This window comes from Desmodus rotundus, chromosome 12, assembly GCF_022682495.2.
Source record: "Desmodus rotundus isolate HL8 chromosome 12, HLdesRot8A.1, whole genome shotgun sequence".
Classification (NCBI taxonomy): Eukaryota; Metazoa; Chordata; class Mammalia; order Chiroptera; family Phyllostomidae; genus Desmodus; species Desmodus rotundus.
Window position 1 is genome coordinate 33,142,501 of NC_071398.1, and position 15,049 is coordinate 33,157,549.

Sequence of the window (15,049 nt, forward strand, 5' to 3'; positions counted from 1 at the left end):
GCAGAGGTGGGGTCAGGTATCGCCCCAGGGCCCCCAACCCCTTGGTCTATCCCCATCCCAGCCCTGACCACGCCAAGTTGTCACTCTCTGGTGAAGTGTCCATCTCTCCTCCACTGGACTATGGGCTCTGTGAAGGCAGGGCCTGGGGATGCCTTGCTTACTGCTGTTACTCCTGCACTGTCCATCCCAGACAGGTGCTAGGGTAATGTAGGTGAATGAATACGTTTATGAGCCACATCGGCACCTCTCAGTCACCCCACATAGGCTTCTGGAGAGCCAGAAGGGACCCTCTGCTGATCTGGAGGCTACGCCCAGGTGAGACCAGCTCCTAAGAAACACCTGCTGGGTCCCTCCAGTCACTCAGCCTCTCAGGGACCAGATGAGCAGGGGGAAAGGGAGCAGACAGTGCATGAGAAAACAGACTCGGCCAGGCCCCACTCATAAAGCAGCCCAGGCCAGGCTGACAAAGGGCCCAGGGCAGCTCCTCACCTCACGTTGCGGTCCTGGCAGGCCACAGCCACGTACTTCTGGGTAATGTCAATGTCCATGTCATACAAGGTGGTCTTCTCTGCCACATGGTGGGTACGGACAAAGTGGAGGCCATCCGAGCCCTGGCAGGGCAGGCAGGACCCTCAAAGGACAGCTGTGACAAGCGCCACCCCCCCCCCCCACCCCAGCCCCCAAGAAGGCCACCCCACGCTACCCGCTGGGCACTGCGAAAGTAGATGCTCTTGTCAGCCCCACAGCTGATCATCTGGATGTTTCTGTCACCTGGAAGAAGAGGCAGCGGTGTATTACATAGGGCTGGGCCACCACCGTGAGGGAACTCAGCTGGGGTTCAGGGAGGGCTTCCCAGAGGTGAGGTGGTTGCTGGGTGCAGGTAGGAGTCTGTAAGATGTGAGCTGTGTGTGTGAGGAGGAGCACATGGGGCACTTGAAAGGGAGGCCCCTGCAGAGCAAGGGCAGATAGGGAAACAAAGGCCAAGGACACAGAAGGGGCTGCATGTCTAAGACAGGCAGACACGGGGAGGCTCATGCGATCAAGATCAGAACACGCACACATACCTCAGGCCAGGCCCCGCTCTACCTGTGCCTCCCTCTTCCTGACTGCTCACTAGCCACTCCATCGTACACATGCGACCCAGGGGCTGAGTCACACAGGCCTTGTCCCAGGGTGCACAGAGAGTCAGGACAGGGCCAGGACTGAAGTCAGGCGTTCTCTGGTTAAACACTGTGCTCTGAAACCAGCTTCTTCTCTGAACCTCAGCTTCCAGCCTGTATAAAATGGGCCTATAACAGCCCCTGCCCCGAGAAATCGTGTGAAACCCTTGAACAGTGGCTGCCACCTGGTAAGCACTTTTCTTCTTCTTCTTCTTTCTTTATAGAGTAAGAATAACAGTACAAATACCTCACAGAGTTGTGGTGAAAATGAAAAGACAAAATAAACTTTTAGAAGCTTAGTACAACAGATGCTGCTCCTTCATGACAAGACGTCTGAGAGAGTCCAGGCCTGACATGCAAGCGAGGATGCTGCTCAAGCAGGAGTCACTGGCTCACAGACGGGAGTGAGCCCTGTGAGGGAGAGGGAGAGACCCAGAGAGGGCCTGTAAGTTACTGGTAATGTTTCGCTTCTTAACCTGGTAGATCCAAGCATTTGGCAATGTTAGGACCACAAACAATCATAACAGTTGCTGGCTATAAACAAATATGGGTGTGTGTGTGCGCTCCAGTTCATACCTACTGACTACAGATTGATGTGGTGTTCACTGTACTGCAGTCGGGCACCACTTAACAATGGGGATGTGTTCTGAGAAATGTGTCGTGAGGCGATTTTGGTGTTGTGATAACGTCACAGAGTGCACTTACACAAACCTAGACGGGAGAGCCTACTACATACCTAGGTTATATGGAATAGCCCATTGCTCCTAGGCTACAAGCCTGTACAGCATGTTACTACACAGAACAACACAAGATTAAATCAAGCGCTAGAGGAAATGACAGGGTCAAGAGACTCAGTAAATACGAGATGATGAGGTTGCTGCCAGTGTAACACACCATACTGTTTTGTAGCAAACTTTGTTTTATAGGTAGAAAGAGTACATGCTAAAATAACGATTAGAGGCATAGTAAATACACGAGCCAGTACATATTTGTCTACCATTATTATCAAGCATTACGTACTGTACGTAATCATACGTGCTATGCTTTTGCACGACTGGCAGCACAGGTTTGCTTGCATCAGCACCGCCACAAACACATGAGTACTATGACCTGCGTTGCACTGTGACATTACGTTGGCTACGATGTCACTAGGTGATAGAAAATTTCCAGCTACATTATAATGTTATGGGACCGCCTTAGTACAGGCAGCCTGTCATTGACCAAAACGTCACGTGCTGCGTGACTGTATTCGGTAACCTATGTTCTGTATCCAGTTTTTGGACATGATGCACAGAAGAGAGTTAAAAGACTGAGTCCTTATTTAGCAGGGCAGCTTCAGATAGGTTCGGACTGACGGGTGCCCAGTTTATGCTGACTATCACTGTTTTGAGCGTAACCCCCAAGTGAGCCAGCCCCGCAGAGCAAAGCAGTCAGGAGCCGGGTTTAGGAGCTGCATCCTCTCAGGCTGGCTGGGGCTCTAACGAAGGCCTACACCCTTCAGAAGGTGGCCCAAAGGACCAACTTCGGGGCCACCCCCTGGGCCAGTCACCTCCTCTCTTGGATCTAGACCATTCATTAAAGGTGAGGTCACTGGGGCCAAACTGCCAGATTTGCTCTAACTACCTCTAGCTGATGGAATGAACAGCTTTAAAAAAAATTATTATTATTATTTATCCTCACTCAAGGACACTTTTTCATTGTTTAGGAAGGGAGAGAGAGAAACACCAATGTGAGAGAGCCCAGATGGGGGATTTGCACGCGCCTGGACCAGGGATTGAAATCGCACTCTAGGTATGTGCCCCGACCGGGGATCGAACCCACAGCCTAGGTATGTGCCTCAACCGGGAATCAAACCTGCAACCCTTCAGTTACGGGATGACGCTCCAACCCACCGAGCCACACAGGCCAGGGCCAAACAGGTCTTTAAGGATGTCTGAGAAGTTTTAGCGGATCAACTTTTGTTAGGCCTTCATCAAGACACATCAAACATTGTTAACTGATTTTTTCCCAGCTCCCTATCACCTTAGCTAGAGAGAGGCAGGGCAGGGAGTCGGGAGGACCAAGAGACATTAATGCATTCTCAGTCGCAAAATTATATATGGAAAACACTTCATAGTCAAGAACTTACCGCGCATGAATGTATTATTCTTCCCATGAATATAATCTTCTTAAATAGAGTTTTGAACATGTTCTTGGGTTCTGGTCAGTTGCACCCCACAGGGCCTGCCTCGCCTCCCCTTGGGAACCCTTAGGGCCAGGGATCTACATACTGAATCTTTTCAGTCCTGGAGGAATCCCTTTGATGACCTGGTTGAGCCCGGACTTTGGAGAACAGCCTTAGGTAAGATCCTAGGCCTGTATCTACTAGCTGTGTGACTCTGGCTGTAACATGGGGTAAGGAGGGGCATAACTGCTGGGATGGTACAAGGATAATGCCCCAGCAAAGAATTAGCCTCCAGCAATGGTCACTGTCACCTATTTTCTGCCAAAGCACCAGTGCCCATCCTGCCCTCTCGCAGGATTGGCTCCTTGATTTCTCTTGGGGGACCAGCACTCATCTAATGCCAGTCCTCCTAGATCAGGAGTGGAGGTGGGCGGTGGCTGGGCACGAGAACCTGGCCAAAGAGAACGCCCCGAAGCCCTGGCACCGGTAACTCTTCTGGAAAGAGCACGTGCCGCAAACCAGCAGGAGGAAAGTCAGCTCCCACTTTTGGCCAAAATGAATAGGAAAAGGGGAAATCTCTTTCCAGTGGCCCAGTGACAACCAAGATCCTGTCCTCCAGAGAAAGGCACAGCTAACAGAGGAGACAGTCCTGGTAATTTAAAAAATTCGACCTTTGGCTCCAGCTGTGCCCGAACCCAGAGCTTGCTTCTCCTGTTCTTTGTTTAAGCTAAAGAGAGTTTTTGCTGTTGCCAAAGGAACACATGTAAGGAGGTGCTGGAAGCGGGAAGGAAGGGGCTCACCTGCAAACTTGATGGCCGTGATGGAGGAGGAATGGTCGTCCAGGGTCTGCTCCAGGTTGTAGCTCTTCTCCACGTTCAGCACATGGATCAGGCGATCCCGACTGGCCGAGGCCAGCAAGGTCAACCCTGTGAGTGGAGAGAGTGGCCCTGGGTTCCCCGGAGGCTACTTGATGCATTGGCCTCCTGGAGAGCAGCACGGCCAAGCTTTCCAAGTCTTGAAGAAGGGGTCTTTGGTTCCATAAGTTTCCATTAGCTTGCCCCAAACCCAGAAGGGGGGCACTCCCTCAGCTCTGTGTAATCTTTCCCCAGAGCCCCCAAACCCTGGCAGTTCACATCCCATGCTACCAGTTCAGGGAGCATTAATCTTCAGGTACACCTGGAGGTTCCTTCACTCGGGCCCACGGCAGACATCCTAGCAGAGCCCAGCACTCCTTCCTACCAAGTCCAATTCCTTGGCGTGCCACGTGAAGTCCTGCCAACGTCTCCACCTCCTGAAAACACTGCCCCTTCACTCTCTGAGCTCTGGCTGCAGGGGCCTTGTCCGGGCCCTACTGACTACCTACCCACTGCCACACTTCCTTCTCCCCCTTTCCTGCTGGCCCCCTCAGACAGTGCCTACACTGGTCACCTGGTACTTCTGAGGCCTGACATATGACCTTAGGTGGAAGGGAGCTCAGGAAAGGTACACTGAATGAAAAGAAATTTAGAGAAAATTTGGTGGGACAGGGGCTGCAGATGAAGGAAGAAGGAAAGAAGAGCATGGAAAAGATCACTGAGTTATGAGGACATAATTCTGCTTAAGTTATGTTCCAACCAAGACTGTATCATTGAAATCAAATTATGACGAAAACAAACAGACACACCGAAATTGAAGGAAATTCTATAAAATGGCTGGTCTACACTCTGCAGAAAGCCAAAGTCATAAAGACAAATTAAGTGTATGGAAATGCTCCAGTATAAGGGTGACAAAAGAGCCAGGACAACTAAAGTGTGAACCTGGGTTGGAAAAACAAAGGTGCTAAAGGGACAATATTGGGACAACTGGCAAAATGTAAGGACTGTAAGATAGACGACAGCACAGCATCAAAGTAAAATTCCCACACTTGATGAGCCCTGTGGTCATGTAAACAGTTGTCCCCATTCCGAGGAAATGCTGACAAAAGCATTTAAGGGCGAATGGGCATCACGCCTGCAATTTACCCTCAAATAGTTTAGCAACTGAAAAGAAGAGAATGTATGCGCTGTGATCGTATTATGTGCGTGTATGTACACACACAAACACAGAGATGGGGAGAGGAGAAGCAGATAAACTCATTACACAGTCACAGGGTCAGATAGGTTTTAAAAGAAAAAGAAAACTTGGGGGATCTGGGTAAAGAGCGTGTGGGTTTTCACTATAATATTCTTGTAATTTTTCTGTAGGCATTAAACAAGTTTCACTGTCAATCTGCCTTCACTAGCAGAGGATGAACTCATTCATACATTCACTCATTCGACACCCACCTCTTTAGCCTGTGCACTGTTCAGGGCACTGGGCACCAGGGTAAGTGAGTCCAGTGCAGTCCTGCCTGCCAGTGTCTTGCTTCCTGAAGTCCTAGTCACCTTGGTCCCAGGGTCCAGAGACAGGGGCCCTTACTAAATACAGGACTTCTAGCTGTCACTCACAGCCCTCACAGCTCTACCAGATACCAACTACCCCTCTCTATGGCTCCGTCAGGGGGGCCATTCCCCTGCCTCCCACCCCGCCCCCATCACCCTGCCAGGGGCTCACCAGTCTCAGGCTTGGAGTACTCCAGGCATAGCACCTCAGCATCGTGGGCCTCCATCTTGACCAGCTCATCCATGAAGTGCAGCTCATGGATCCTGGGAGACACACACTGCCCACTATACCCTTCTTGGAGGGCCCTCCCAGCCCCGCTCCCACCCCCGCTCCCACCCCAGGCACTCTGCCACTGCCAGGTAGTTGACATCGGGAAGTAGTTTAGAGATACCGAACCACTGTTATCATCTAGAAACCTGCCATCTTAAAGGAAGCAGTGCCAAAGCTGGGAGTACCTCAGTGAGCACCCAGCCCCTGTGGTTCCATGGGCCAGATCTAGGACAGTCCTCTGGGGAGAGCAAGGGTTAGGGCAGAGCTGTTTCACAAGTGAACCCTGGGGAGGGGGAGTGGAGCAGGGATCAGGGGTTAGAGGTTAGAGGTCAGAGGTCATACTCAAAAATAGGACCTAGGGGTGGGAACATCTAATTCCAATCTGTCATTCTTAGTCTCAAGTCTAGACTTTTCTCGTTCTCTCCAAGTGAAAGCAAACAGCGAGACATCATCCAGGGTTGAAATAAGAGACAACCATCCCAGTTTCTCTACTCGCTGCCTGTGCCCAGTTACTTAGCTCCTCTTACCTCAATTAACCCATCTGAAAATGGAGCTGTAACAGCACTTACGTCGGAGGGTCGGGGAGAGGACTAAATTGGTCGAGATAACATAGCATCAGGCCAGTGCCCAGCCCGGGGAAAGAGTGCTATGCCCATGTAGCCCTTGGTACTGCTTTCACCATTTATGGCAGAGTGCTATCAATGTGAGCAGCCCACTGATACATTCGGTTTGCCTCATGCAGTGATTGACATCCAAACAGTTGTCAGCATTTTAAAAACCATAGAATTTTCACAGGAAACCGCCCCCCACCCCCCTTTCTGTTCTTCTGGGACAATGAGAACACACAACAACTTTGAGGGCATGCTCTCCAGTTCCCCCTGGTCCTTTCCATCCCTCAACAGCCCCAGCGCCAGGTGGTCACAGCTGTCATTCATCCACTTAAACCCGGCCCCTGTGACAGGGCTCATATGCTGTCAGCATCTACTGAAACGTCTTGAAAAACCTCTGCCCTCAAATGTCCCATCCTCCTGGCCCCTCTCCCAGGCCTACCAGGACCCCACAAGCTCCAGCTGGCATCTTCTCTGATGGTCCAGCAGTGGTGCCACACAGCTGGTAAAGCGTTACCCTGTCCTAGAGTCATGCAAATTTGCCTGCCTACTCTGTAGGCAAAGTTCACACGCCTCAGCTGTTGAGGTCCCAGTAGCCTCACCTTAGTCCTTTTGGAAGGCTCTGTGCTTAAGTCCCCAGGGGTGGCTGCTTACAGGATTGCTACTCACAGCCCCTGATTCCCAATGAGTAGCTGCAGGTGCAGAGGCCAGGGTTCCTCCCCAACACCCTGCGTGCCCGAGCCCAAGCTGGGAGGTGTACACTAGACACCCACCAGAGCCTACTTGCCTCAGATTTCCACTTCGGTCACCTGAAGCCAAGTGTTGGCCATCAGGACTGACTTGTATGACTCGTACCCCGGCTTTCACGTCCATAGGTGTCCCATTCTCACTCCCTCTGTCTGGGAAGTGTGACATATCCTGCAGATGCTGAATGTCATTCTCTACATACACTACCTTCAGTAGGGTCTGCAGGAAGGAAAGGGCTGAAGTCAGTACTATGAGAACGTCTGAAACACCTCTGTAATTTTGTATCCTAAGAGCCAGTCTCCCATTCTTCATTAGTAACAGAACTCCAATTCTGACCTGGGAGGCTCACCACTAAGAAGAATAACTATGTTTCCCAGCCTCCCTTGCAGCTAGATAAGGCTCTGTGAATAAAGTCTGGTCAATGAAATGTAAAGCAAGTGGGAACCCTTCTGCTTCCTTCCTGCTGTCTGACACTCACTGATGCAATAACTGGAACTCTGGCGGCCATTTTGGATGGTGAAAATAGGGGACACTCCTTCAAAACGGCAGAGTGGAGAGTTAGAAGGCTCTTGGATCTCTCTGAGGGCTTCCTGCAGCTGCCATAACAGTCTGAACTGGTGACATCTCGACGATTTTTATGAGCCAGAAAGCCAAACTTTCACCTCTTGTTTTGGGGTTTTCTTTGGTATGCAGCCAAATATGACACGTATATCACAGGTGCAGAAGAAAAGATGGCAGTGTTGGGGCGGTGGGGTGTGGTGCGAAGGGAATAGTAAAGGAGTACCTGCTATATACTTCCTGCGTTTAGGGGTTTGTTTGTTTTTTTTTGTTCCAACCCCACTGACTTCTCAGGTTTTCCAACCCACTAACCTCTCTCCCACCTCATGGCCTTTGCACAAGCTGTTCCTTTGGCATTGGGCACTCTCCCCTCTCCTCCTTCCTCCTCCCAATGCTCCATATCTCTCAGCTTAGTTGTCTCTTCCTCCAGGAAGCTGCCCCTGATGCCACAAATAAGATCAGATGACTCTGTGATACAGGGTCTCGCAGAAGTAAAGCCTGCTTGAGCGTGGTTGGTAGGGTAATAATATGGGTGTAATAGGTTTTAGCTTTAATTTGAACACTTCACCTAAAATGTCACATGGGGTGTTTGAGTGTGATATCGTTATGTCACAGAATTACATGTTTACGATTTTGTAATAAAAAAGGGGTGTTATTTGTGCTGGGCCCTGTATATCCTACTAGCAATTTGCAATTTTCTTTCATGCTGCTTACCACGCTTGTGATTATTAAATCGCAACTCGTGCAGTTGTTAGTTCACTCTCTGCCTCCCCCCACTAGACTATGGGAGCCACAAGTACAGGGGAAGGGTCTGTCTTAGTCACTGATTGGTGCCCAGCATGTGCCCACCTAGTACAGACCTTAGTAAGTATCTGCAGAATCATAAGTGCATGATTCAGGTTTCAGCTCCTCAGAGAAGCTCCTTTACTGACCTAGCCATACCAACCATTTCTTCAGCTTAGTGTCTCCCCAGCCTCACATTATGGCTCTCTTTGGGGTCCTGCTAGCACCCCCACCCATAGCAGGTAGCCACATAGGGGAAGCCCCGCATGATCTGGTTGATGAACCAAAGAGCTCCCCCAAGGAGCGCCAGCTCAAGACTTGGGGAGGAACTTCTCTTCTGTTGAGTATGTCAGGTTGCCTAGAGTGGCTGTGTACACACACGTGGACAGCAGCTGCTGATTGGCAGAGAGACCTGCACTGCACCACGTAGAAAGAGAGGGAGACAGAGAGAAGCAAGTGAGGGAAACAGAGAGTAACTTGCACTGGTTCCTGGTTCCTGCCCCTAGTGAAGCCTAACAGCAAGATTCTATAAGACTCCCTCCTGCCTCAATGTTCTAGCTTTAAGTAGGTCTTTGTTCTTCCTAAAAGATGGTTCACAGTGAAGGCACTCACATTACTGAAGATGTTTTTCTGCCAGGGAGAGTCAGGGCTGCTATCCATGTTCCAGAAGCGAATGGTGTTGTCTGAAGAACAAGTCAGAAAAGATCCTGATGGTAGACAAGCTCTCTGATCTTCAAGCTCAGGATACACCTACATTTCCCAGAGAGCAAGGCAAAGGGCAATTCATTACAACCACTTCAATGACAGCACTATGACATACTGTCGCATTATGGTGAGGAAAAAAGTAAGCTGCAGATAAAGAGGCACAGTTTAATGCTTTCTATATTAAAAATAAACAAAGAGGGACAAAAAACGCTAGCATATATCAGCCATGACCTATCATCAACCCAGGCCGTAAAACATCCCGACAGATAAATTTCCAAGGAAAATGGAAGCTCACGAAACACAAAAAGAAACAAAGTACCGTGAACAGGAAGCAGCACAAACAATAGAGGCTAGCTTCAAATATTGGAATTATCATACAGAATATAAGATAACCATGCTTATGTGTTTAAAGAAATACAAAAACATTGACAACATTAAAAGCGCCAGCAGCCAGCCCTGGCTGGTGTGGATTGATCGCCGACCTGTGAAGCAAATGGCCACCAGTTCCGTTCCCAGTCAGGGCACATGCCTGGGTTGCGGGCCAGGTCCTCAGGTGGGGGCGTACAAGAGGCAAACACACATTGATGTTTCTCTCCCTCTCTTTCTCTCTCCTTTCCCTTCTCTCTAAGAATAAATAAATAACATCTTTAAAAAGAAAAGTGTCGTAGCCAACCAGAAACTATCAAGAATAACCAAGCAGGGCTGAAAAAGAACAAAATAGAACTATTTATAGAATTGAAAAATAGGCAGGAGAAACAAATGAAAAAAATAAACAAATGGGACTACAGCAAACTAAAAAGTTTTTGCACAGCAAAGGAAACCATCCACGAAATAAAAAGACAACCCACAAAATGGGAGGACGTATTTGCCAATGATACATGTGATGAGGGGTTAATATCCAAATTTATAAAGAACTTACACAACTCAACACCAAAAAAAACACAATTCAATTAAAAATTGACAAAGGGTTCTGGCCAAGAAGGAGGCATGGGTAGATACACTTTGCCTCTTCTTCACACAACCAAAAGAAGGACAACAACAAATTTAAAAACAAAAAATAACCAGAACTGACAGAAGATCAAAGTGTATGGAAGTCCGACAACTGAGGAGTTAAGGAAGAAACATTCATCCAGACTGGAAGGAGGGGCGGGGACGGGCAGCTGGGGGCGGAGAGGATGCCTAGCAAGGCAGTGGCTGTAGGACACGGTGGGCAAAGCAGCAGCTGGCAGACCGGGTCGTCCCACATTTGCGTGCAAGACAGATCACGCAGCCCAGGGTTCAAGCATGGACAAAGAACGCCTTGAAACCTCTGGCGGTGAAAACCTGTGGGGGGTTGCGGCAGCAGGAGAAACTCCCAGCCTCACAGGAGAGTTCATTGGAGAGACTCACAAGGTCCTAGAATGCTCAAACACCCACCCACCTGGGAATCAGTACCAGAAGAGCTCAATTTGCTTGTGGGTAGCGGGAGAAGTGACTGAAAGCCAGCCAAGAGCTGAGCAAGAGGCATTCTTCCCTCTCTGACCCCTCTCCCACACACAGTGTCACAATGCAGCACGTGGGTTGCCCGGCCCTGGAGGATACCTAAGGCTCCACCTCTTACAACATAACAGGTGCGTGGAGACAAAGAAATATGGCCCAAATGAAAGAACAGATCAAAACTCCAAATATACAACTAAGCAATGAAGAGATAGCCAACCTATCAGATGCAGAGTTCAAAACACTGGTAATCAGGATACTCACAAAAATGGTTGAGTATGGTCGCAAAATAGAGGGCCAAATGAAGGCTATGAAAAGTGAAATGAAGGAAACTGCACAGGGAGCCAACAGTGACGGGAAGGAAACCGGGACTCAAATCAATGGTTTGGAGCAGAAGGAAAAAACAAACATTCAACCAGAACAGAACCAAGAAACAAGAATTCAAAATGAGGAGGAGAGGCTTTGGAACCCTTGGGACAACTTTAAGTGCTCCAACATCCAAATCATAGGGGTGCCAGAAGGAGAAGAGGAAAAAAAATAAATTGAAAACTTAATTGAAAAAGTGAAGAAGGAGAACTTCCCAAATATGGCAAAGGATAAGGACTTCCAGGAAGTCCAGGAAGCTCAGAGTCCCAAAGAAGTTGGACCCACGGAAGCACACACCAAGGCACATCACAATTACATCACCCAAGATGAAAGGTAAGGAGAGAATCTTAAGAGCAGCAAGAGAAAAGGAGACAGTTACCTCCAAAGGAGTGCCCATAAGACTATCAGCTGATTTCTCAAAAGACACCTTGCAGGCAGGAAGGGGCTGGAAAGAAGTATTCAAACTCATGAAAGGCAAGGACCTACATCCCTGATTACTCTCTTCAGCAAAGCTATCATCTAGAATGGAAAGGCAGATAAAGTGCTTCCCAGATAAAGTCAAGTTAAAGGAGTTCATCATCACCAAGCCCTCGTTATATGGAATATTAAATGGACTTACCTAAGAAAAAGATAAAAAATGTGAACTGAAAAATGACAACAAGCTCACAACTATCAACAACTGAACCTTAAAAAAAAAACACAAACAAACAGGAACAAACTAACCAAACAACTAGAATAGGAACAGAATCAGAGAAATGGAGATCACATGGTGGGTTATCAGCAGGGAGGGGGAGGGGGGAAAGTGAGGAAAAGGTACAGGGAATAAGAAGCATAAATGGTAGGTACAAAATAGGCACGGGGAGGTTAAGAGTAGAATGCGAAATGGAGAAGCCAAAGAACTTATATGTACGGCCCATGGACAAGAACTAAGGGCGGGGGGGATGCTGGTGGGAGGGGGGCGCAGCACAGAGGGGCATAAAGGGGAGAAAAAAATGGGACAACTGTAATAGCATAATCAATAAAATATACTTTAAGAAAATGGACAAAGACCTGAATAGACTCCTCTTCCAAAGACGCCAATAGACATAGGAAAAAGTGCTCAACGTCACTAATTATCAAGGAAATGCAATATAAAACCATAATGAGATATCACCTCACAACTGTCTGAATGACTATCATCAATAAGTGAACAAACAAAAAGTGTTGGCGAGGATGTGGGGAAAAGGGAACACTTATGTTCTGTTCATGGGAATGCAGACTGGTGCAGCCTCTGTGGAAAGCTGTATGGAGTTCCCTCAGAAAATTAGAAATGGAACTGCCATATGACCCCGCAATTCCACTTTTGGGAATATATCCAAAGAAGCCCAAAACACTAATACGAGAGAATATATACATGCACCCCTATGTCCGTTGTGGCGTTATCTGCAATAGCCAACTTGGAAGCAGTCCGAGTGCCTATCAGGAGATGAGTGAATAAAAGAAACCTCTGGTACACTTACACAAGGGAACATTACTCAGCCATAAAAAAGAAGGTATCTTCCTTTTTGGATGTGGGTACAACAATCCAAAACCTGTGGGACAATGGGATAGCAGTCCTAAGAGGGAAATTCATAGCATTACAGGCCTATCTCAAAGAAAAACAACAAAAAGCTCAACAAAAAGCTCAAACTTCACAGTGAAAGAAAACTGAAAAAGAACAACAAACAAAGCCCAAAGTGAGTGGAAGGAAGGAAATAGTAAAGAACAGAGCAGAAATAAATGAAATAGAGTCTTAAAAAGACACAAAAGATCAATGAATCCAAGAGCTGGTCCTTTGAAAAGATAAACAAGATTGACAAACCTTTAACCAGACTCATCAGGAAAAAAAAGAGAGAGGACCTAAATAAATAAAATCAGAAATGAGAGAGGAAAAATAACAACTGACACCAAAGAAATACAAAGGATTGTAAGAAAATATCATGAACAACTATATGTCATCAAACTGGACAACCTGGACAAAATGGAGAAATTCCTAGAATCATACAATCTTCCAAAACAAAATCAGGAAGAATCAGAGAATCTGAATGGATAGATTACACCTAGTAAAATTGAAACAGGAATCAAAAAACTCCCAAGAAACAAAAGCCCTGGACCAGATGGCTTCACAGGTGAATTTTACCAAATATTCCGAGAAGAACACCTCTCCTTCTCAAACTATTTCATAAAATTCAAGAGGAGGGAAGGCTCCCAAACTTAGTTTACGAGCCCAGCATTATCCTAATTCCAAAACAAGAGAAAGACACTTTACAGAAAGAAAATTGTAGACCAATATCCCTGATGAACATAGACACTAAAGTCATCCAGAAAATACTAGCAAACCGAATACAGCAATGCATCAAAACAATCATACACAATGGGATTTATTCCGGGAATGCAAGGTTGGTAAATCATTTGCAAATCAATAAATGTGATTCGCCATATTAACAAAATGAAGGATAAAAACCACATGATCATATCAATAGATGCAGAAAAAGCATTTGATAAAATCCAGCACCCATTCCTGATTTAAAAACAAAACAAAACAAAACAAAAAACTCTCAGCAAAGTGGGATTAGATGGAAATACCTAAACATAATAAAGGACACACATGACAAACCCACTGCCAGCATCATATTCAATGGGCAAAAACTGCAAGCATTCCCCTTAAGATTGGGAATAAGACAGGGATATCCACTTTCGCCTCTCTTATTCAACATAGTACCGACGTCCTAGCCACAGCATCAGACAAGAAGAAATAAAAGGCATCAAACTTGGAAATAAAGAAGTAAAACTGTCGTTATTTGCGAGTGACATGATACTGTACATAGAGAACCCCAAAGATTCCACCAAGAAACTGCTAGAACTGATAAGTGAATTCAGCAAAGTAGCAGGATTCAAAATTAATGTCCAGAAATCAGTTGCATTTTTATTTGCCAATAACAGAAACAACCCCATTCGCAATTGCTACAAAAAGAATGAAATACCTAGAAATAAACCTAAGCAAGGATGTAAAAGACCTGTACTCGGAAAATTACATGACACTGAGAAAGGAACTGAAGAAGATACAAACAAGTGGAAGCACATACCGTATTCATGGAGAGGAAGAATTAACGTCATTAAAATGTCCATACTACCTAGAGCAATCTATAGATTCAATTCAATTCCTATCAAGATTCCAATGACATGTAGTTCAGGACTTCCGGCCAAGATGGGGGCATAGGTAGACACACTGTGCCTCCTCGCACAACCAAAAGAAGGACAATTTAAACAAACAATTTAAAAACAAAAACCAACCAGAACTGGCAGAAAATTGAACTGTGTGGAAGTCCGACAACCAAGGAGTTAAAGAAGAAACATTCATCCAGACCCGTAGGAGGGGCGGAGATGGGCAGCCGTGTGGAGAGGACTCGCAGCAAGGTGGCAGCTGGAGGACCGGGGCGGTCCTACATTCACCTGCAGAAAAACCCTAAGGAACAACTAGGGAACGATACAGACCGCACAGCCCAGGGTTCCAGCATGGGGAAATAAAGCCTCAAACCTGTGATTGAAAACACCCGTGGGGATTGAGGTGGCAGCGGGAGAAACTCCCAGCCTCACAGGAGTTTTCATCGGGAGACCAACAGGGTCCTAGAATGTACACAAACCCACCCACCTGGCAGGCAGCACCAGAAGGGCCCAATTTGCTCGTGGGTAGTGGGGGAAGTGACTGAAAACTGGCAGAGAAAGGAGCAAGCGCCATTGTTCCCTCTCGGACCCTTCCCCCACATACAGCGTTCATTATTTGAACAAATAAT

At 47.2% G+C, this 15,049-nt stretch overlaps 1 protein-coding gene across 1 annotated transcript in view; it reads right to left on the minus strand.

Moving 5' to 3' along the window:
• The window catches only part of WDR62 (WD repeat domain 62), a 48,556-nt gene that overhangs the window by 14,961 nt on the left and 18,546 nt on the right, over positions 1 to 15,049 (minus strand). The window contains exons 10-15 of the mRNA XM_071219833.1: positions 9,303 to 9,440; positions 7,390 to 7,568; positions 5,896 to 5,987; positions 4,125 to 4,250; positions 704 to 771; positions 490 to 611 (exon numbers count right to left, since the gene is read on the minus strand). Of these exons, the coding sequence (XP_071075934.1) occupies positions 490 to 611; positions 704 to 771; positions 4,125 to 4,250; positions 5,896 to 5,987; positions 7,390 to 7,568; positions 9,303 to 9,440 (725 nt within the window). The remainder of the gene's footprint in view (positions 1 to 489; positions 612 to 703; positions 772 to 4,124; positions 4,251 to 5,895; positions 5,988 to 7,389; positions 7,569 to 9,302; positions 9,441 to 15,049) is intronic.